Source organism: Chroicocephalus ridibundus, chromosome 3 (assembly GCF_963924245.1).
Source record: "Chroicocephalus ridibundus chromosome 3, bChrRid1.1, whole genome shotgun sequence".
NCBI classification, from domain to species: domain Eukaryota; kingdom Metazoa; phylum Chordata; class Aves; order Charadriiformes; family Laridae; genus Chroicocephalus; species Chroicocephalus ridibundus.
In genome coordinates, this window is record NC_086286.1 from 47,216,827 (window position 1) to 47,241,782 (window position 24,956).

Below are 24,956 nucleotides of genomic sequence, written 5' to 3' on the forward strand. Positions count from 1 at the left end.
TCAGCAGTGCACAAATACATTTAAAACCAATGCAATTCTAGGTTGCCTTAGCAAAACCCTAAATAAGAGAAACGCTAGAGAACTCTGCGGATGCTAGAATAATTAGACCCTTCTTGTCCTTTCATCACACAACTCTTCAACTCTTCCCATAGTGGGAAATTTATTGAGGTAAAGGCTTTTATTTAGACTCCCTCGTTTAATCTGCTTTAAGAAATCTTTACAACACATGCCCAACACATGTCTGACCTGGTAACGTTCCTTGTAGTTTATGGTCAACTTACCTCTGTCTTCAATAGGCACTAAATCGCTGTATATTAGAATCAGTAAGGTTGAAACCTTTTTTCCATTTTTTTTTCATTTTCCTATGACACATTCAGTGGCTATTACTTATTTTTGAAGGATTATTTTTATGTCAATAAAATTAATAATATTAATATGCAACAAAAAGTATCTACACGTCTAAATATACTATCACACTTCAAATTTCCTTGCACTACCCCAAAGCAATTTTTTTTCCAAGACAAAGGAATTCCTGGCCCATGCACACTGCTAAATCTTTGGATAGGAAGGCATGGCTGGGAACACGTGTGTCAGGACAAGCCAAACCCCACCTTATGGCTCACGGCTGGGTGATTAATGTTGTGTTACAGACTACTCACAAAGATGCAGATGATTAGCATAGCCTGGGTCATTCAAAACAGTACGCTATCAAGTGGGCCTTGTGGGTACTCTAACATTGGGGGAAAAGTGTTTCCAGTTAACAGTAATAATGTTATTTTATCCCTGCTTCCTTCTTAATTGTTTTTGATCTTGTCTTTAAAAAAAATAATTCAATTTTATTGGAATTAGATACTTCAGCAAAGAATTTTGAACTGTTAACATATTACAGGCATTATAAATATAACTGTCCTTGCTTTACTAACCACACTTGCCATTTACATGTGATTTTCTATTGATACTTTTTTTCCATCAACACGTGCATATGGCTTCATGTGAGTCCCAATTAATAGTCTGCCAGAAGTTAGTTCTTATTTATTTCCTTGTTCAGTTGCTACAGTCTTGAAGCATGTCCTAAGTCTATTAAACTCATTAAATCTGTCTAAACAATTTATTCAGTTCCTGCATTGAAAATACCAGTAAGACTAAAGTGAAACAACTCACTTTTGACGTCATCATCAGATGTGGAAACTTTGTTTTTAAGCAGCTGACACATTTCACTTTTTCAAAACCCTAAAACACCATGTGTCACTGGTTAGGAACAATCCTATAAGACAATGGAGTTCAGCACACTTACAGATAATTGAAAATCTGAACTCCATTAAAGGTAAAGTCAAACTTGTAAGGGGATGATATTGTGAAACAGAGCAAGTAAATTTTTACTTACATTTTACATTCAAAGATCTATCTACATGTTTCAACAGTTTAAGTATGTGATCAGTTTGGTTTTTACTTAATGGGGATGAATACCCACACAATTGGACTATATACTTTTGTACAGGCCTCCCAGTTTCAGAAAAACACATGCATAATTTAATTTGATACATAGACCAAGACCAAAATAAGTCTATCTTCTGTTGATACTTTTGAAAATTCAAAATTACCTTCTTCATCTTCCTGTCCTTCATCAAAACTATATGGGATGTCTAGGTATCAGTACAGTTACTTTTTACATTTCCAAGATAGAGAAATACTTTAGCTTAACCTCCTTTACCTGGATCACCTGTTTGTGTTCCTACTTCAGACACATTTCTTTCCTAAGATATAAGGCATAAGGGGGGATGACATCACATTCTGATATTTATTCATTGTTACTTCGGTAGCTAAGCTTTGCTCACAGCTTAGCAAAACATCATTTCATGACCAGCTTGCTGTTATCATCTAATCCTGTTCTATCTTTTCAGTTATTCGAGAATTCTGAGATAAATCAATGACAATCTTATCAATGAAGTCCATTGTTATTTGCATGGCCAAAAAGAATTATTCCATGTCATTTATCATAACTGTCACAATATTTTCTGTCTTGCAGTTTAAATACACATAGGCAAGCTGATGGATTTATTTTAAGACTATCTCTGAACCTATAAGACACCAGCTGCGAAAACATTCAAAAACAGCATTTAAATATGTTAACTCCTATTTTTACCAGCTAACTCTTAATGATCAGGAAAAAAAAAATTTCTGGAGAGGTTCATCTCATAACATCTCTTTTGGCGACATGGACAGTGGGATCGAGGGCACCCTCAGCAAGTTTGCCAACGACACCAAGCTGTGTGGAGCAGTCGACATGCTGGAGGGAAGGCATGCCATCCAGAGGGACCTTGACAGGCTTAAGAGGTGAGCCTGTGCAAACCTCAAAGTTCAACAAGGCCAAGTGCAAGGTCCTGTACCTGGGTTGGGGCAACCCCATGCACAAACACAGGCTGGGTGGAGAACGGATTGAGAGCAGCCCTGAGGAGAAGGACGTGGGGGCTTTGGTTGATGAGAAGCTCAACATGAGCCAGCAATGTGCACTCGCAGCCTAGAAAGCCAACTGTATCCTGGGCCGCCTCAAAAGCAGCATGGCCAGCAGGACGAGGGAGGCAATTCTGCCCCTCTACTCCGCTCTCGTGAGACCCCACCTGGAGTACTGCGTCCAACTCTGGGGCCCCCAACATAAGAAGGACATGGACCTGTTGGAAAGGGTCTTGCAGAGGGCCACAAAGATCATCAGAGGACTGGAGCACCTCTCCTATGAGGACAGGATGAGAGAGTTGAGTTTGTTCAGCCTGGAGAAGAGAAGGCTCCGGGGAGACGTTATAGTGGCCTTACAATACCTAAAGGGGCCTACAGGATAGATGGGAAGGGACTCTTTATCAGGCAGTCTATTGATAGGACAAGGGGTAACAGTTTTAAACTGAAAAAGGGTAGCTTTAGATTAGATATTAGGAAGACATTCTCTACTATGAGGGTGGTGAGACACTGGAACAGGTTGCCCAGGGAAGCTGTGGATGCCCCATCCCTGGAAGTGTTCAAGGCCAGGCTGGATGGGGCTTTGAGCCACCTGGTCTAGTGGAAGGTGCCCCTCCCCATGGCAGGGGGTTGGAACTAGGTGATCTTTAAGGTCCCTTCCAACTTTAACCATTCTGTGATTCTATGATAACACCTTCTCAGAGTTGCCTAACCCTGCATTCTCTTGAAGGCTGAATAACAATTAGATGGATCACAACTCATAGCAATCATGGCAATTCCTATGTTTTTATCCACAAGTAACACCACTGCAAGGAGTGCTGTAAGTGGTAATGGGCTATGGCTTTGTGTTAGAAAGTCTGAATTAGCAGGAGTACCGGCACGTCTCATTTGGGGTTTGGCAAATGTACTAGTTGAAGTGGTGCCTTTCAGTTACAGCATCCCGTCTGCGGATCCCGGATCTTACTGAATAAGTAGTCATTTAAAAAACTCCAACTTTCTCATTCTAAGTGTATTGTCTGATTCTAAGTGTATTGTATTCTCATTCTAAGTGTATTTCAGCTTGCACTTTTATCTATCACCTGCTCAACATTATGCATTATGAATGTCACAAAAAATTCCGCAGTGTTTTGAAATAATTTTTCAATGCACGTTCCAATTTCTGCATTAAAAAAACCTGCTTCTGAATTCTACCGAGTACCCAAGCCAATGATCTTAATACATTCTGGGTGCTTACAGAGTTCTTAGCACAGCAGCTAAAACAGACTAGGTTTAGTCATAGGAAAATAGCACTAATTTCTTTTCTGATGCATTCCCTCTGTTTTTCCCTAGACAGGTTTACCTTATTTCTTCTGCCCAGGTAAAAAGCATAGTACATACACTTTTCTTTCAAACTCCCCTACTCATTTTTCCATTTCTCTACAAACACCACTCAAGGAGTGCTGTATGCAGTCTGAAATAACTGGTTGTCAAACTACGATATTCATTGCTGCAACTGTAGAAAAGGCTAAATTAAGACTTCTGTAAAATGCTACAGATGAACAAAATCCTAGCTGCAATACAGACAATAAATTCAGTGCAAAACTAATGGGCTTTATACAAGTGAATGGATTAAATTATTGGAAAGAGACGGGGAAAATGAGCTGTAAGAACAATCAGTCAACATAAAGAAACCATCCAAACATGTCAGTGCAGATCATTACATAATGTGCTCTCAGGGTACTTGTTATGGGAAAACGCAACTGTTTCTGTTCAGGGACACAGTTTTCACCAAGGTAACAGTTAAATCGCAACAGCATTGGCTAACGCTGCATACAACACTGCACACACATGCATTTGGTTTGCACATGTTCGAATCATGTGTTTATATTTAAGACAATGAAAAAGTACAGAGCACTGTACCATCAGGGTTACAATCTTGATTCGGATATGTGTGATTTTGCGCACGTATAGGCTCAGCCACGAAAGGACTGTGGATGCCAGTGTTACCTTGTCAAGAACAGTTTATCTGGAAAGGAGGGGGTGGGAAAAAAAGGGCACCTTTCTCAGCCAAATTCCCAGTATGTAGCACATCTGGAGCTGGCACGGATCACATTAATAATTTACTCCATCCTCTCCATTGCTGTGGTCCTGGACTGATACAGGACTAGGCAAGTCCAAACAATGTCAGTAGAAAATAACATGTAGGGACTCGCTGCTTGTACAAAGATCATCCGATTGTATCTCATTTTCCTGCCCCCAAAATCTACTTTCCTTGGAAGAGCTGTCTCTTCTCTGTCCCTTATCAGGAACAGCTGGCCAAAGAATCTCCAAGTCAGGGAAATACTCAAACAACAATTTAAAGCCCATTACTATTAGGTAAGCAAAAAGCATAACCAAGATCCAGCCACTATTTTTCTTTAATTATAGGTGCTTAGGATATTGCATAGAAAGAAGGAAATGTTTAATTTGAAGGAATCATCTTGACATTCTTCTTTAGCATTTATATGGCTATAAGCAAAGGCAATTTCTGATTGATACTAGGCTGTGTGGTTTTTTAGTTTGGTTATTTCAAATAAGTTGCTTTCTCCTCTCTGCATACCTACAAAACAAAACAATACAATAACTGCAAGGTAGCCCAGCTAGCACTCACCTCTTAGCAAAACATGCTGGGGGTACAGTCAGTTCATGTGTTAATGTTTGAGCTCATAATCTATTTAAATAAGAGTACGAGAAATGTATAAAGATAACATAAAACCTGACACTTCTTAGATTTTTTTAGAGAAGAGAAACCCAGTTTTCTTCCTAGTTCTAGCTCTTCAGACCTGTTTGAAGTTTTCATGACCTGTCCTATGCCTTTGCTATTCTTCAATGTCTTTCTTATACTATTTATTTCCTTACAAGTTTTCGCAGAGCTCACATCAGACGTGAATTTGGCCGCCTGCAATCCAATGCTCCATATGGCATTCTCACCCACGTACTCTTACACTTCCATAACAATCTCTTACTTTGTGTTTTATTGTTTTATTTTGATTTGTATTTTTTTTATTTACTAAATTTATTCAGAATGTTTTCCTTATATTTCTGTATTTTATCCCTGTTGTTCTGTTACTGCCAAAATCTTTTTTGTTAGATACTCCAGCACAACATAACTATCAAAACCAGAACTCAGGTGAGTTATGTGACATTCGCTTTGTGAACTGACATTTCTCATTACACCTGCAGAAGCTGAGGAAAGGCCAAACAGCTTGCCCAGGCTCTTCAGAAAAGGCTGGCTTAAAGGAGGCAGAGAGCTTCAATATAATTTACCACATTTCATTCTTAGAGATTACTGACTGCATGCAAACAGATTGGGAAATATATTCCTCTGCAGGACAGATACTACTTTGCACAGATCCTGTCCTAAAGCATAAAAACAAATCTGACTTGCAGTTTGATACCAACTTGAAACCCCCTTTTGTCATTTACAAACCTATTATCTTCACTCATTTTAAGTGTTAAAATTAACTGGTAGAACTCATGATTTCCCAGCCTCCCCCCTTGACATTTTCCCCAAACCGCTTTGAGAATTGTCTTTCTGGCACTGGCCACCTTGTCTCTCTGGGTTTCCTATAGAAAATTCAGTTTTCTTTTTAGGATATCAGTGCCCAGCATGTTGTTAGCCTTTCTAAGTGTCTTTTTCTTTTAGGTCTGATCTTTTCCTATCCATGACTAGTACCGAAGCTAGTAGTGCAGCTGGCTGTCAGAAGAAAGAAAGAGACCTAACAGTGACAGATCAGAAACCTAAATAGATGAGGAAAAAAATTCATCATCAGTTAAGAGTGAACTGCTTAAGGTGCAGTGACAGGTGAAGTGGTTAATAGGATAGAGACAGCAGAAATGAAGAAGTTGAGTGCCCAGGGTGAAAGAATGACCTACAAGCATGGTCATTCCATGACCATGGATCCATGAACCATGGATCAAACATGGTGCCAAATCAGGCAACAAAGTCCCTCTCAAAGAAGAATGACATGCAGGTAGTCACAGATCCCAGGCTACGCCCTAGAGAAACTCCACTACCATGAGAATGAAGACCAAGGCAGCAGGATTAATCTAAGGCACAGATCCTTATATTTGAGCTTCTAAATCTCACTGAAGTTAATTGAACTTGGATTTGCCAAAACTTTGGGGGGGTTCAGTCTTCTGGCCAACCACGCAGAACCTGAAAATTAGTCTGGGTAATTCAAGCTTAATTATTTCTGGCTTTCCAGGCTGCTGCTGGCTGGCACTTAGCTGAAACACTGATAAACTGGTGTGTTTGATCTAAGAATAAAAGCTGGTACCCTTCCTTTTCTTGTCTTTGTCAATTTCTTCTCCTTGAAAAAGTCTATACCAGGAAGGGCATTAGATGGCTACCCAAGCCACACTGCAGCGCAATTCAATTAGGAAGACTGATTCTTACTTGCTTACTTGCCTGCAGTTGTACATTACAATCGGCTAACATATCCACAGAGGACTTGCAACTGTACATCACATCAATGAAGTTACTTGTCTTTTAGGAAGGAAAAAGAAAAAAGAAAACCGTATGGAGTGTTTTGTCCTGATGTTCATGGGAGTCTTTGTCCAAACTTTTGCATCATTTTCATCACAGAACCCTCCGTTGCTCTTCACTTCCCATGCAAAGTGGATAAATCTAGCAGCCAAGAACAGAAAGCGACAGTACAAATTCCCACATAGAATGCGTTGGGTTGGAAGGGACTTTAAAGAACATCTAGTTACAACCCCCCTGCCATGGGCAGGGACACCTCCCACTAGACCAGGTGGCTCAAAGCCCCATCCAACCTGGCCTTGAACACTTCCACAGCTTCCCTGGGCAACCTGTTCCAGTGCCTCACCACCCTCATAGTAGAGAATTCCTTCCTAATATCTAATCTAAATCTACCCCCTTTCAGTTTAAAACCTCGTCCTATCACTAGACACCCTGACAAAGAGTCCCTTCCCATCTATCCTGTAGGCCCCAGGACTCACCTCCCAGTAGCTAAGATGCATTTCTCTCCCTCTCCCCCCATTTCACTTGTTCAAATCACAGATAATCATGTGCAAATAAAGTGGATCCTTAAAGATAACAGTCCCTTAGGTGAGGATTATATAGAACATGAAGACTTGTGTTCTGTATAAGAGACTATAAGTCTCTTACAGTCTACAAGTCTGTATGTGCGTGACAAAATTTTTCTTTTTCCAAAAACCTGACCCAGAGTTAAATTTGATCACAAAAAGTTTCATAACTGTATTTTCTTGTCATATGCCGCACTTGGGATCCAGGATATCTGAATTATTACTTTTCTCAGCTAGATATTTGAAAATTTAATGCTGTTTTCCCCAAACTCTACAACTGATAATTGTCTTTATTAGTCTTTTTCAGGCTACTTATTTTAAGCTGGATTCTACAACCTTGTGCTGCTTAAGTAGTACTTTACTCCACTGAAATCAACAGAGAACCAGTTTAAATAAAATGAATGACGTACTTGGTTTGAAAAGGGTTTTATGCTTAAGGAACCAGTGCTTCTTGCAAACAAGCTATCAAAGACCTAATTTCACAACATGGTACTATAATGTTTAATTGCTCACTCAGAAATATTACCAGGACAAATAGATTTTTCTCACATAGTTCAAACATCCATCAAAACACTAATTTATGCAGTTTTTAATTTGCATTAAATAAACTGCGAAGAAACACTGTCACAAGGATTTTTCCTTATAGACAGACCATTGTGTCAAACTTAATTGCTCAGCACACGTGAATTACTTTGGATTATATTACAATCTGGAAAAACTACAAGATCAGATTGATGAAAAAAATTAAAAGATAAATAAATTATTATGTTGGAAAGGAAAAAAGGATTAAGAGAACTGAAGTATTTTAACACTGAATGGAATTATTTCTGTTTGCACAGAAAAATTATTTAGTTTATTCACAAACAAATTCACTTACATCGTATATATGATGAAAACTTCTAGATCACTATAATTAGCATATACATGCAAAAAGTATATTTTATGTTGTGAAGAAAATTAAATTGCTATTTTCAATAAAGTTTTACATTCACAGTCAGTAGAAAACAGCTATTTGGGGCAATACAAATAATTAACATCCTAAAAGTCAATATATACAAACAAATAATTTTAGTCACATAGCTGCTGAACAGCTTAAGGTACTCATATATAATTTTGCAGGCTTGAAAATTGTGTATCAAATAGTTGCAGGGACATTACAGTACCTTGGAACTCAGTAGCTCCAAGGAAATAAAACTCCCTCGTTATTTAACTGAATAAAAAACACTGAAGACCTATTTTTCTAAATATAAAGCAGATGCATGACCCTGTACTTACACCCATGGGTATTTTCAGCTATTATTTTGGTTACTGGATAAAGTCCTTAATATTTTAATGGTGTAGTATTAACACAACAAAAATATGAGAGAGATGAAGAGTAGAATAAAATAGAATAGTTTCAGTTGGAAAGGACCTACAGTCATCATCTAGTCCAACTGCCTGACCACTTCAGGGCTGACCAAAAGTTAAAGAATATTATTAAGCGCATTGTCCAAATGCCTCTTTAACACTGACAGGCTTGGGGCATTACCTTATAGTAACTACTATAAGGTTTAAACTTCATTCATTAGTTAGTCCCAAAAGCTTATAAATGCTAAACTATTGGAGAAATACAATTTAAAGTGAGTAATGGTTGAGAATTGCTCTAATTTTAACCCTAAAAAAACGCAAATATAATGAAATCATCCTTATGAGATGACAGAAGAATTCAGACTATTAGAAATAAATCAACAGCAACAAAAAAGCAAGAAAGATCAGGACTTGCAAGGTTGGTTATTGTCAGAGAAATCATCCAGCTTCAACACTAAATCCAGATTTATATAATGAATTTTATTTTAGTAAAATTAGCTGCTGTTGCACAAAGCAGATTACAGTGCAGCTGGTTTAACCTTGTACTAGCTGAGATCTATGCATCTCAAGTGAAAGAAGCTTTTCTGCAATGTGTTGATGTTCTTGTACCTTCCAGTTTTTCTCCAGTGCACAGTAATTCAGCTAGAGCAGTCAATATCCAAGGTATATTAAATCTCTTGATCTAGATCTCTCTTATTCCTCCAGAACAATTTCTACAACTGGACATGCAACTTTGGCTAAGGTTCTACAATCCTCTCTCCAAATAACTCTTTCAAGATCCAAATTGTCTCAACGTTTGAGATTGTTTTACCTCTTCCTGTTTTGAACTACTCCAGGTAGAAAGGCAGTTTCATTGCTCTCATGCTGTCCTCACCTAGCATAAATAAGAAGAATCATTTTCTTATAAATAATTGGAGGATCACAAATACCTGCGGTCTAATTGCCTTCTGCATGGAAACAAAGTGAAGAAAACAAATGAATTCACTACACATTTACAAGGGGAATGCTCTTAGCTGGAAGTGAATTTACTATACATGTTTACCTCAACAGATAGCTACAACAGGAATGCGCTCAGCTGGAAGCTGGGACAAGATCCAGCCACTCTGCACTTCCATCTGAAAAATGCAGAAGGCATTAGAATAGGAAAAGAGACTCTGGCTTTGTTATAGCATGTTGTGTCTGTAAAAATACTTTGGCTAGTTTACTCCTGGGACTTACTGGAGGTTTATGAGTGTCCAAGCCTGCCAAACAGCACAGCCTTCACAGACTTATTACAACCACAGTTAGACCAGAACCATCATTTCCCTTCAGGACCACACTATTCCTTCACACCATTAGTTGCTGGTTTTAGTCAGGCAAAATTCCTCTTAGCTTCTATTGGAGTTTTACCAACGTGAAGGCTGAATGATTTTGGTCTGGGAAAATAAAGAGATAGGAGGCTAACGCACTAACCCAATCAACTAGCTTCATTAGATGGATTTTAAACTTTACCTAGGAGTTTCTCCAAGCTACATCCTGAACATCACTCCTATAGCTTTGTGGTCGGATAGTTTAACCAAAAAAACTAAGCTGCATGTACAACATTTTGTTATCTTTAGCATTTCAAATTTCTCCAGGAACACTGTAATTCCATCCCACTGCACACTGTCCTTTGTCTACATTTGCAAAGAGTTATGCTTTTATATGTTCTCACGGATCAGCTGACCAAGTCAGGTGAAACAAAGCCTAACTGGCTTCCAAGTTATAGCTTATACAAGCGCTGAACTAGAATGCCTTCTGTTACTGTTTTAAAAGGCTCCTGCCTCAGACCCGTTCAGTGTCCCCCACGCTAGTACAGGTGGATTCTTTGTCCTCATCTGAAGTGGAAAGACATGAACAACAATCTAGCATTTAGCAAAAATGAGGGAGTTTGCGCTTGGGGAAATATGAATTTTATATATATCATATATATATTATATATGAAATACCAGTAACAGACCTGTTTTAGGACCTTCTTCTCCTATCCCAGTGTTTCCATAGCATGCCCTGTTAGAGGTCTCAATCCTTAACTCCTAACCTAAAAGCGCAAATGACTATATATGTTCTTTCTCTTTTCAGCACTTGGGCTCTGGGTAGTCAGCTTTCTAGGCAATGGGAGGAAAGAGTGGTCTCTTCTTAATTGCTGTACATGCTTTCTACCCATGTTGGGACAAGCTATTAAGTACTAATTAAATACCAATTTCAAGATTAAAGGAAATTAAAACTGCACATCTATTAAAAGAAATAATTATTCTATAATTTAAATAGAGCTCCTCAATTGTGCTCTGGAACATATAATAAAGACCATGTATGGGTAGGTGTAATTGGATGCAGTTGCCTTAGGAACAGATGTTCAGCATATAAAGCAGGAACCCTGCTTAAAAGGCAAACGCAAAGACTTAAGCCTGGTGGGTGAAACCTGTCTTGACTGAATTTACTGACAAAAGTGCCATGAGCTTGATTGGATTGAGGGATTCATCCCAATAGCTTTTCTAATTCTCTCATATTTGCAATATCATTACACTTGCAGAGCTGAATAACATATTACTTTGAGCCAGAAGTGCTTTACTGGAGGTGAATTTCACAGTTTCCTTTGTGCAATAAGTTCATCAATAAATGAAAAGTACCTAGGGAGTCATAAGAGAGTCTAGGTTTACACTCTAGAGATTCTGATAACATTACCACTTCCAATGTATTTTTATTATGTAGAAAAGAGATACTGTGCTTTTAGAGAAGAGTTATTGTAGGATGTAAAAGAATTTGACATGCAGAAAGAAAACACTGTCTGGTATACGAGTATCATTTTAAAGTAATATTAACAGCAAAGATTCCTATAAAGATGCCATGCAAAAATCTTTTCATTTTCTGAGTTTTCTAGAAAAAAAATACAGAACGCCTAATATGGTGTGCCAGAATGACTTCCAGTGAGACTCAACTTCTACTATGCACATGCCAGAAACAGAAAGTCCAAGGTACTGCTCCCAGTACAAGATTCAAGACGTGTTTCTTGTCCATGCATTTCTCTACAGAGAATGTACTTGTTCATGTTTCTATGACTTACTGCCCATTTCTGTTTCCATTTGGAGAAATACTATAAAACACAACACAACGTCTCACCCTGGATGAAGTCAGAATGCATATGCAGCCCTCTACCTCTTGACATCACCATTTGCAAAAGACAACGATTTTCCCACAGATATTGAACTACACATTACTAAGATGTAAAGTTTGAAATAGCAAAGGATACTATATTTACTTTCTGTCTTTGAAACAAGAAAAGCAAATAAAGAAGTTTCTTATTAAACAAATCATTTATTAAATAATTCTTCCCAAAGACTGTGAAGTAATTTTATGAGCAGGAACCAGAGGTGAGATTCTACGTGGCACCCTCTAGAGGTAAGCCTTACAAGGCAACTGCAGGAATGCAGTGACTTAAGATGTCTTTGTGTACTCATATTCTCCCAGGATAACCTGGCAAGCTGGAGAAACCACCCAGGAGTCAGATAACCACCTGAAACCCCTGAAGTCATGCATACAGCAGCTCTATTCCTCCATGTTAATCTAGTTTTCATTCCAACTCGTGTATTTTCCCAGACTGAAAAAGAGAATCTTTTGAAAAAGGGCTTCACTCCCTATATATTGGGAGAAAGTTCGTGTGGCTGGATGCAGGAGTCCCATGACATACCCACAATAATAATTAAATGTGGGCTTACATTCATTTTCAAGTCAAGACCCACCTGTCATTCCCATGACTACACAGACAGCTTAAATTGATTTTGAACTCCTGGATGCACCATAATTTGCCTTGTCGGGGCAAATCTCTGGCTTGTATGAAACATGAGCTCCCAAATTCAGGACCACAGAATACATTTGTAATGAATGTAAGAAATAGCTGAAATATAACAGAGGCCTCTAGTCACAACATGTGATGTAGAAGTGTCAGGATGATGAATCTGTAAGAAAAAAAAAGCCTTTTCTGCTCTTTTCTCACGCTCTTCCTCAACTTGAAAGTGATCCAAACTCCTAACTTTCATTACAGACATTTTCTATGGCTCTACTGACCTTTAGGGGTTTCTTTCTTGCCTGCCTTTTTTGACTTTTACATTATTTTGTAATTTCTTCTCTTTAACTATTCTCTGAAAATCAAACCTAAACATATTTCTTTACATTATAAATGTCTTGTTTCTGAAAGGAAGAAAGATCCGCAACTAAGAAGTTACCAGCCAGTGGGACGCTGTAAAACTAAATGCTAAACAGAAAAAAATAATTTCAGCAAAAGTACAAGAAACAATATGTTTTCTGTTATTCATTTCTGTTCCATGGAAAGTACTACCCAAAAACATACATAGTAGCTAGTGTCTAAACTGAAAAAGTAAATATGATTACCATAAGACTATTACCATGCTAGTTTGCCTGAACAAATACTAGTACAAATGGCTACATATGTTATTAAATCAGTCTCAAAGCTTTCAAAAGACAGTGCGTAAAGCAACCAGGAGAGCCAACAGAATCTCAAAGCCATGAAGAGGTATTTCCTGTTTCGCGGTGCAAACACCGCTTGGTTGATGTTAATCCTGGCACTAAGTATTTCAGCTAGGGCAAAAATTTTAAGCAGATAATCCCTACTGAACCCCTGATAAACAGCATTGTCTGGATACAGGTTACTGTTTGAAAAAGGAAAGCCAACTCCAGGCTTTCAGGACATAACCATGAAGACACCATCATCATCCTCATGAAAGCATGACATCTCTCAAGGGGCAGGTCCTCAGTTCACGTCTCACCTGAGCACAAGCTTGTGCTCTGTTCACACAGCTTCATGGATCTGGCAAAGCCAAAGCAAGATGCCCTGGATAAGGCGGAGTCCCCAGACTGCCACAGGGCTCACAAACAGCACAACTGCCAGCAAGTTTGAGTCAAATGACTTGTCCACTGTCTATGTATGGACAGCAGGCCAACAAGCTCAACTTCCATGCTACTTTGGTATCTTAGCCGGTGTGAAGAAGAGATAGTGAAGAAAAGCATCAAATCTGTGCTATTTCCAATGTAAAAGTCAAAAAAGAACCTCGTGAGGCCCTCAAGTTCAAGAGAAAAATAGAGGTGCCTGAAACCACTTAAATGCACTTTTTTTATAAGGGGAGCTAGCTGAATGCAGCAGAGGCTTGCCAAAGTTTAAAGAAAATGAAATCAGGGAATACCATCCCTGCATCCCTTCTATCTATGGCATTTTTCATGAAGTGGTTCATAAAGCAAATAGTTCTCTATGGCCTTCCATGCAATCACAGCATCTTTCTTCTTCCATAGATGTGCTGAGGAATGAAGTAACACGTGTCGAGTGAAGATAATCAGAGAATCAAAAATGCTCAGGGAAGCAGGTACTACAACAAGATATATTGCACGAAGGCTTGCTATTCCCTAGATAAGAACCATGACCTGCAGATAAATTTCTTTCTCCAAACATAAATGATGGTTGTATTACTGTTCTCAGAGTAGCCATCGTTCACTAGCAATAGTGGAAAGTCTACAGCATCAGCTTCCAAAACAGAGAGGGACAGAACTATGCCCTCAAATGCTCCAGGCAGGGCACTTTGCCAGAGGGCCAAAGTTGCCTTTATATAACTTTTCCAACCCTCTCTTTATCCTGAGGCTTATTTGACCTCTAGTAAATGGCAGCAATTACCAGCAGCTTCTGATTTACACTAGGAATATGAAACACAAACACCTCATTACATTAAAGAGAGATTAAGGCACAAAAAGTCACCTTGAAGACAGCCCTGACATGAGCCAGAATCTGGTAAAATTAGCTATTAGGCTAATGAGCATCACTGGTGATGCACTAAGCAATTTCAAGAGGGACAAACATCTGGGACCAAGGGCCTTTGTCCTTTTGTGGCTTTGTGTTTCCAGTTACACAATGGTACCTAATATTATGGTAGATCATCACAGACTTTGCAGCCAGATTCCAATGCCATTATCTTACGCAACTAATTGCTTTTATTAAACAAATCATTGATTTAAGTTGCAAATATATACCACACAGTACACTGCAGAACTCTTACAGAAATTTACCTTGATAAAGACAGTTCCAAAAAGAAGCATTTGTTCATAATTCTTGATAGCTTCCAAACTCTTTTTTAACACATTAGCTTGCTCCCTCACTATTACATATCAATACAGAGTAGTTTGTGTTTTTAGCAACGATCCATTGTTATGGATTCAACACATTCACATTTCTATTTGAAAAAAATACAGTTCACCAATGAAAGGACTCTCAAATGCCAGATAACACTCTTCAAAACTGCTAACATGTAACTGACTTTACAAAGACACATAACTAGCTTTAGTAGTAGGTTTTCATGATGGAGACTTCAGTGGTATATTCTATCGAAATAACAGCATTCAATGATAACATTCGTTAAGGGTATAAAATGAATGCTGGAAGCCAACAGACCTCTAATTGCTGTCCCATGGACTGTTTTGCATAAATGGCATACTGTAGATGACATGTAATTAAAGCTGCACTGAAAAAAAAAGTTGAAAGCAACCAATTAGTTTGTTTAAACAGCAAACAAACAAAAAAAAGAGGGGCCATTTTGTAGGTGGTAATTTTTAGTTTCTTCACTGTGAAAACTAGATACAAAATATAAAATATTTATCCAGCTGACTAGATAAAAATGATGGTTACTTAACACTATACAATTAAAATTGTTTAGTAAACAAGTTGCTAAATGTTCACTAAACATTTTCAATTTACTAAATATTTACTAAACAATTCAAAATGTTTAGTAAAACATTTCAAATTACCATTTGCTTGGCTTGTCAGCAAGCAATTTCAAACTTAAAATCTTGATTAATGAAGCTCTATACTGTAACAGGAACCAGTTTTCTGCTCAGCATTGGCCAAAAAACCACTTTTCTTACCACCTGTCAAAAGCCAAAGAACCCTCATGTCTCTTCTCCATCGGAATCGTCTTGAAAAGGAAACTTTTGAAAGGCTGGCTCTATTTCGATCCCCTTTTTTCATGAGGTATCTCTGCAGCTGCCGAGTATTCATCACCTGTACTCCTGTGCTATTCCATACTCATTCTCAGTTGCAAGACCACACAAAGAGTTAAAGTCCACAGGGGCCAATGGGTTCCCCTTCCAACATGGAACATGTCTTGTAATATTCTGGGATATCCATTGCAGGCTTATGATTAGGTCTCGGAAATATTTTAAGAGGCTGTCTCTGGAGACAGTTATTCTCAGTTACAATGTGTACAATACGCATGGGAAAATGGCTTTAGGAGGTTTTGTGTGAGCTGTCATGTGGATATAAATGAGGAATATCCCTGGTTTGTGTACAACCACATGTAGGTTTAGCTTGCAGCAGACAACTACTGCTGACATTTGAAACAACAATGCTACAATACTTTTAAATCTGCAATGCAATTCATTATCATTGCTTTCTTTCACCTGTAGGAGTTACCATGTGTTCTTAGCTTTTCTTGCTAGCATAACAATTAGTTGTGTTAGTATTGCCAACAAAGAGCATTAGAAAAAAAAATGAATCAGGCCTCAGAGACCATAGCCTGGCTTAGAGCAAGGAGATAAAGCACATATTTTCACTTGTCTTCTAAGCTTGGGGCGGGGGGGGGGAGACTTGACCTATAGATTGACCCTGGGGCTGCTATCCAAGTTTCTCTCCCAGAGCAAGACATCTAGAGGTTACTCTACATGTTTTCACCTGAAAAGCGCCATTCTCACATAATCATTTGACGTCAGGAACAGCGACACGAATGATACCACCAAGTCTTGCATTAGTTGAAAGAGCACTGCATTCAATATTTATGTATTGGAAAGCAAGTAATCAGTTTGAAATGAATCACTTACAGCTGGCCTAAAAATGGCTTTCCCCAGAGCAAACAAAACTCTTCAACTTCTGTCTTTGAACTTCTGGACATTCCTGTATATCACCTCAAAAAAACAGTTAAACTCTCGCTCAGATGCAAATATGTGAAAACAGTATTTGCACAAATTTCAAGCATTAATATTTTTATCCTGATTCCCTGATTCATATCCCCACTGGATTTGCTTTTAGCAAGTGTGATAGTTACAGCACTCAATGGCACATGAAAAGCAGATCAGAAGGAGGAATGTTGGGGATATGCTGGAAACACTGGTCTTTATCTGTACAACTCATGCTCAAATATTTATAAGGGTACAATGCTCATACTTTTAATTAGCTGAAACCAACACTAAACTACTACCTTGAAAGGCTATCAAAGTTCAGTAACTGAGGCATTTTCATACACAGACAATTATGCTTTTTGAGCAATGTTCAGGACATTTGTAAGCCAATGTGTTCCAATATGCTACTTACATTAGTGATAGCATTTAAATTCAATATCCAGGTCAAGACCTACTGTGCTACATGCTGGATGAGTACTACATTGAAATTCTGGGCATTAAAACTGTATGGTTTATTTTGTTATTGTTGAAATAACTATGAAGAAACATTAAAAATAGGAAGCTAAAGTAGCAGAGAGGAGTAAAGCCAGAGAACTTCAGTTACTGGACACAATCTTTCCCTTACACCTGAACAGCAGCATACCACTTAAATGTTGTCACTGGAACAACCTGGAATCATTCACAAGGTCGAAGTCTCATAGAAATATATGTTCATAAGCAATGAACCACAGACTGCAGTCAATTACCACTAAATAGAACTGAGAGGAGTTAAAAATACATACTATTCTCTTTAATATTCTTTCTGTGGGTAGAGTAACATCTGTAAGCACATAAAGAAGGTAAGTGAATAAAAGTGGGAGGCCAGGTGGTCTCTTGGGCATCTAAAAGGAGGGAGCAACCCATATAATCCTGATTTGTCCATAACAAGTCTGTATTTAGGAACACATGTTAGGGATACTTGAAAGCCCCTGCTTTAGAAGAACCTAATCTTAAACAAGGAATAGAAGCGGGTGCTCTGTAGGAAGAGGCAAAGACTGCAAAATAGGGATAGCTGGCTCAAGCCCACATGAATGTATTTAAAATACTAATCACATAATGACAGACTGTGATATTGAATTGCCACAAAATAGACCTAGTTAATGTAGAGAAAAATGAATGTTTGGCAAAGGTGCTAACTGTGCACATTTCAGGTGGAAACAAGCACCCTGCCAATTGCTACAATAATTAAAATAGACATACAGACATAGTCTTCCATACAGATCAGCAAGACAGTTCGAGAGTTCAGTGACACCTGTATTTCTCAAATTCCTACTGATAATGGCATGAAATGGAAACTCAAAATATGCCTGTTCACCTCCAAACTTGTCTCTGCTATTAAACTGAAGTCACAGGCTTTTAGAGGCAGAAATCATGGTAACTTACTTAACCTTCATGGAAGAGAACAGCACTGCTAACACAGCCCTAACAATGGTTTGATCGCCATACAACAAAAACGCAGTCACTGGGATCTATACGTGTTGTGGTGTTTTGTTGGTTTTGGTTTTTTTAAAATAAATTCTTTGATCCCTATGTGTTAATTAGAGACATTTAAAAGTCAATTAACATAACCTTGTTGCTAACTAGGATTCCACAAATATCAAGCTCTGTTATTGATGTAGCTGCATCAGAGTATGATTCTACAATCTGCCTGCATCTTACGTGTGTTTCTTCCCCTCTGCCTTTGCATTTAAGGAATCAAATCAGATGCTCCAAAATAGTCCCCATGGGACAAATTTGAATACTTGGTTTAAACTGGAGAGCAGTTATTCACATAATTAGTTACCCTGAAAATCAATAGTGAGAATTTCAGAAAAATAAGAACTGCCAGATTGGATCAGGACACACTCCTATCCTCTTTCTGAAGGTGGGCAGACACTACGGAGGGAAGTGCAAGAAAACCTCAAGAAGCAGCCCCCCTCCCAGCCTACAAGGGGCTAATTTGAATTCTGAATAATGCAGTTTGATATTCTCTCTGATATTTTCCCCAACTTATTACAATTCTACATCTTGTCACTGCTATCAATAACAAGACCCTGAATTCATGATCTCAAAAACAAATTATGTTTTTTCTTAAAAATTATTTCTTTTTCTATCAGTTTTTAGTTGATGGCTTTTCAGCTTCATTGAGTGTCCACCTGCTTCTCTCTTATCACACAATAAGAAGAAAAATTCTCTATCTGCCTGAGCAACATGTGCCGATACTTTCCATGCTTTTGTTTCGACCTCTTCAAGGTAAACAGCCAAAACTCTTGAGACATTTTATAGATTGTCTGTGCTCCTTCTCCTTACTCAGCTCAGAGCCTTCTGTAATCTTTTTTGAGAGGAGATAGCCAATATTACACTGTATTTCACTAGTTCACTGGGCTGAACCACTAAATTCTCTGAAGGCATCATAACACAGAAGTACATTACATTATTCCAGTTCCTAAAATCAAGTTTGCAAGTGCAGTCAAACAGCAGAGGTCTTCCCTGAGCCATGTACAGGCTAGAGCTATTCCCTCTCACCAGCTGATGTAATGATGTAAAATTTTGCAAGTAATTTTAGCATTTTCAGGAAACATGAGTCTTATGTTTGTTATAACTGAATGTCATTAGTTGACGTTTGGCTATTCACACGGCTGGGTCAGGTCTCCCTAGAGTAATGACGAGTCCTTTCTCATTCTGTCCAATCCATATCAGTTTGTGTCTTCACCAGATTTTCACTTCTTCCTCCCCTCTTTCCATCTAATTTATAAGTATATTAAAAACTGAAGTTGGTACATAACCTTGAGGTATCCCAGTATGTTTTAAACGCTCAGTTTTTCACTACAACAAAACTACTCTCCAAGGAAGTTCTGGGGTCGTGGCAACACTATCTCTGATTATCTCTGGTAGTTTTCCCTTGTGGAGTTTTGTTAAAAAAAAAAACTAGGAAAAGCTTTCTGAACATCTCAAACGATTTTATACATAAATATATGTATCTACACACAAACAGTCTAAATAAAGTATGAGAGGAATACACTCCAGTGCAAAAAAAAACCCAGATCTGTCCCTGCAGGTGATTCAGTTACAATAAAAAAGAATGTTACTAAGAAAGATAGACCAAATCTAGATCAGACTAGATTATAGACTTATTTTCCAGAAAGCAGGTCCATTCTTAATGTACTCCATAATTATACACATAGAGCCAACAGCACCTAAATGTCTACAAGCATGCAGAATGAGATGACAAAAAGTACACAGGATGCAATGTGAACTTAATAAAAATCACTCGTTCACAGTTCTTGGGCCAGTTAAACTTTCTAACTGAAAAGTCACAAGGAAAGTCCATATCCCAAAACTGGGCATAAGCCCAGCTTGAAGGAGTATTCAAAGAGGTGTCAAAGTAGTTGTTACAAGGTCAACTTTCCACTTTTGATGATCAACCCCATTTACACACATTCAGTCAGCTATTCAGCTGATGCAGATCAACACAGCTCTGCTTCAGCCATGCCACATTATACCAGCTAGAGAGATGGGTCTTTTCTTCTGCGTGTTCTCCTACATCCCTAGCAACTCAGATTTTAAATTGGCAGTGACTTCACGTAACCTATTATTTTTAGACATACTTTTATGAAACTCAGACACACTCCGTATATTTATCCCCCACCACTGCAACTCAAGTATGTCATTTTGTTATTCAGAACAAGTTACGAGAGAAAATATAACTAGAATAGCAGGCTTAGGCTTGCCATTAACTTTTTCAGTTATAAATTTCAACAAATACATTATAATTGAGGAGCCAGCATGACTTTTATTATATCAGAAGGTTCAGCCATAGCAGCTCAGTGCGACTTCAGCTGGACTATTAGTCACTAGAAGCACAAACATCCAACTCAGTCTGGCATCAGCATATGATCTGATCCTGAAAACTGACCTGAATAAGCTTTTACTCTCAAGTGGTCCTGATCCAGGCAATGGAATTGCTCTCAGAGAAATCTCATACTCCCTGTGAGTAAAGTAGCAAATATCAGATATTTCTGTCATAATCACAACCAAGAAAAGGGCTCTTACAGAAGAAGTCTTAGAATATTTATTAGTAAAGTCCTATTACCAGGCAATCAGGAGTGGCTCTTCCTTGGAAAAACTGAACTAGTACTGCGTACCACACTTTCTTGTATCATTCTCTTCCATTATTAAGCACGCTGCCACACAGATAATCCCCGAGTAAACATTTCAGAACGTTTACACTTAATACTTAGGAAAGGACAACATGTAAACAATCACTTTATCAGAGCCAGTCCTCCAAGCAAAGCAATGATTTCTGTTACAACAGAATCCTTTTTACAACAAAAACCCCTATGATGTTACAAACGACATTAAGATAACCAAAATATTTTTGTGACTTCAGGTAAATTATTCTTAGAACTTGTTAATTCATGCAATTGCCACCGTGGTGATGAAAGATGGACAGGAAATAGGGTGTTACATGCAAAAAATACTAGCTGATAGACTACAACCACTCAAGGTAATCTCTTTCTTTGTAAATACATATGTGGAGGAATACAGCTATGTCACTCTTCATATTGATATCATAGGAACTTTCATTCTCAAGTGCAGGCGTATGGAAGAAACAGTTCCACTTGACATAGGAAAAGGCTTTACATTCAGATCAAGGGCTGTGAAAATCTGACAGACCCCTAAAACAATGGAAAGACACACTGATAACGTATTACTTGTGAAAACAGTATGTGCATGAATGCGCCGGGCCTTTTACACAGCTGCCACAAACACGGTAATCAGCATCACTAAGTGCGTCTGCAACATTAAGACAAATATTTGACCTATTTTCTTAGCAGAATGTAGCTGTCGTGATTCTTAGCACCACGCTCCTGCGAGCCAGCAACTGCCTAAGGACTAACACGGGCACAGAATTCTTCGCACGGAGTGAGAGCGCTTCCACGGGGCGAGTTTTTCCCACGGGTAAAGCGCTCGGGCCCCCCGCCCCCGCACTCTGGGTGGTCCCCCACACAAAGCCCCGGCGCTTGCCCCCCCCTTCCTCCTCGCAGCCCCCCACGCCCGGCCGCCACCGGGGGACTCACGTTTGTAGCTGGCGGCCCAGGGCTGGTAGCCGTAGTAGCCGGTGATGCGGAGGATCCGCTCCTCGATGGAGGTGAGCCCCACGGAAGCGCTGGTGAGGTCCTCCACGGAGCGCGACCACTTCAAGTCCTCTTTGATGGCCTCGTCCACCACCAGGTACTTCAGCTGCCGCAGCTGGGGGCTGATGTCGGACAGCCGCCGGGGGCTGACATCGGGGGAGCGCCGCATGCCGCTGGGGGCCGGGAGAGGGGCGTCAGCGGGGGATGGAGGGCCGGGGAGGGGGGCGGCTGGCAGCGCCGCCGCGGGGGCCGCCGCCCTCCGCCGGCCCGAGGCGAAGTTGGCGGCGGGACCTCCGCCGGCAGGTGAAGCGGGACCGCCGCCGCCGCAAACTTTCCTCGCCGCCCTCCGCCGGAGCGACTCGACCCCCAACGGGGGGCGGGCGGCGCCGCCGGCTGAGGTGAGGTGAGGTGTCCCCGTCCCTCCCCGCCCGCCCGCCCGGCGCCCGCCGCAGCAGTACTCACAGGGTGGCGGCTTTGCCCCGCGCGGAGCCGTTGGGGAACTCGCGGATCCCCATGGGGAGCAGCAGCAGTGGCTGGGGGGCGCCCAGACTTCACGGCGGGGCGAGCCGGCGGCGCTCACCGGCCGGGCGAGAGGCGGGAAGGAAGGAGGGTAGGGAGCCGGGCAGGCGGCGGAGGGTCCACCGGGCTGGCGCTGTCCGCCGGTGGGAGAGGCAGGCAGGCGGGGAAGCCGGGCGGACCGCCGCTGCCGCCTGCGAGGCGCTGCCAATTGCGGAGCGCCGGCGGCGGGGGCCGGGCAGGGCAGGGCGCGCTCCGCGCCCCCAACCCGGCGCGCTGCCGCCGGCCGCCAGCGGGGGGAGCCCCGCCGCCCCGCCGCCGCCGACAACCGCCCGCCCCGCTCGCCCCCTGGCGGAGGCCTGGCGGCCTCGCCTCCCTCGGGCAGGCCCAGCCGAGGAGCGAGGCGGGTGGCGGCAGGGGCGAGCACCGTGCTCGTTCCCCAGCTCCTCCCGCATCGCCGGCCGGAGCGCGGCCGCGGCGCTGAGGGAGCCGAGCAGTAGCAAAGGGCGGTGTCGGTGCCGGTGCCTCCTCATCCGGCGCCCGTTAGGAGGGAGCGACGGAGAGCGCGATGCGAGGGAGCCGCGGCCCGCGGCGGGCGGAGCGGGCCTCCCGCGAGGCGGCTGCTGGGTTCCCCGGCAGAAAGGGCGCCCCTGCGTGAGGCCGTGGGCCGCGGGCCGCAGCGCTGGGGCCGAGGGTGGCCCTGTGCTCCTCGGTGAGGCCGAGCTAGGGACAGCGCGGGCGGGCTGGGACAGCCACGGTCCTGAGGCCACAGGAGCACCCGCCTGATTTCCCCAGGGCGCTGGTGGAGCACTACCATCGACACACGAGCTTTTAGCAAGCAACTTTTTTTTTTAACACATACAGTTAAGCTTAAGTAAATACCTGAGCATACATGCGTACCTAAGCCAGAATGGCAGGGGCTGGAAGGGGCCTTTGGAGATCATCTAGTCCAAAGCAGGGTCACCTAGAGCAGGTTGGACAGGAACACATCCAGGAGCATTTTGAATGTCTCCAGAGAAGGAGACTCCACCACCTCTCTGGGCCGCCTGTTCCAGTGCTCTGCCACCCTCAAAGGGGTTTTTCCTTGTATTCAGACAGAATTTCCTGTGTTCCAATTTGTGTCTGTTGACCCTTGTCCTGTCACCAGGCACCACCGAGAAGACTCTGGTCCTGTCCTCTTGATACCCTTTAGATATTTGTAAGGATTAATGAGGTACCCCTCAGTCTTCTGTTCTCCGGGCTAAACAGATACAGGTCTCTCAGCCTTTCCTCATAAGAGAGATGTTCCGGTCCCTTGATCATCTTCATAGCCCTCCACTGGAGTCTCTCCAGTAGATCCCCATCCTTCTTGAACTGGGGAGCCCAGAACTGGACACAGTTCTCCAGCTGTGACTCACCAGGGCCGAGTAAAGGGGAAAGACAACACTTTATTCACAAACAAAAGCTTAAAATCCAATAATAGATACTCAGACAAAACTTGATCACCTACAAGTAGAGACACTTGAAGAATTTTTTGCGTATGTGTCTCATGAAAAATAATGAAGTCCAAGGAGAAAAGATTGCTCCCTTTCACCACTGCACAAGCTCAGTTTACTTGTAACATTAAAACACCAAGGTACTGAATGTGTAAGCGAGCTGGTATCAGTTAAATGCAACCTTTCATTATCAAAGGATCACTGCACCATTATCAGAAAGTAAAAAGATCTCCAGCAGATGAAAGCCAAGCTAATTACCATCTTAAATACACATGTACTAAATAATGTGCTAAGTTTATTTTATTTCCTATGCAACCCTTATTTTGAGCCTGTGAAAGTGAAAATACTTGTTGCTGTGGAGGCCAGTTCCAAAATCCAATACGGGTGAACATCAGTGACCCAGCAGTGCCAGCAACTGTGCAGGCGTTTGATGCTGCCATCCTGCAGTGTGGCAGACCTCCTCGCAAGGTACACAAACAAATGCAGAAGTTTGACTAAGGTTAAGATGAGAGGATGAAAACACAGTGCTCACTAAATCTACAGATACCCATAACTGGCTTGGTTTAAGTCTCTTCAGGGCATTCAGAGCAGGAGCAGTGATAACAGGCATGAATGGGATTAAGCATTTCAATCAGGCCTCCTAAATCCGGCATCATTCCGTATGCAGAGCCTATGCTCTCTCTGGCTTTACGCGATGGACAAGGATAGGATTTCATCTGAGAGCTGCCTCTAATGCTGCATGTGTCTAGGGTAAAATTCCTCCATCATTGTAGGCACGAGATTCTCAACGTGTACTAAAAATATCATAACAGAGGTCCAGAAATGTAAGTCTGGACTGGCTGCGCTCAGTACAGGGCTAGTTCACATTGGCATGAGAAAACAGTTATTGTGAACCTCAGAGTCCCAGAGCAAGCAAAAGTTCCAACAACCAAGCAAGCGACACTGTTGACCAGCCAAGTAGTGACACCTGCCGAGCACT

At 41.1% G+C, this 24,956-nt stretch overlaps 1 protein-coding gene across 1 annotated transcript in view; it reads right to left on the minus strand.

The window, feature by feature from the left end:
* Nucleotides 1-22,745, minus strand: part of SLC35F3 (solute carrier family 35 member F3) — a 188,452-nt gene extending 165,707 nt beyond the window's left edge. The window contains exons 1-2 of the mRNA XM_063329024.1: nt 22,449-22,745; nt 21,930-22,159 (exon numbers count right to left, since the gene is read on the minus strand). Of these exons, the coding sequence (XP_063185094.1) occupies nt 21,930-22,159; nt 22,449-22,501 (283 nt within the window). The 5' untranslated portion in view covers nt 22,502-22,745. The remainder of the gene's footprint in view (nt 1-21,929; nt 22,160-22,448) is intronic.
* Nucleotides 22,746-24,956: the final 2,211 nt, after the last annotated feature.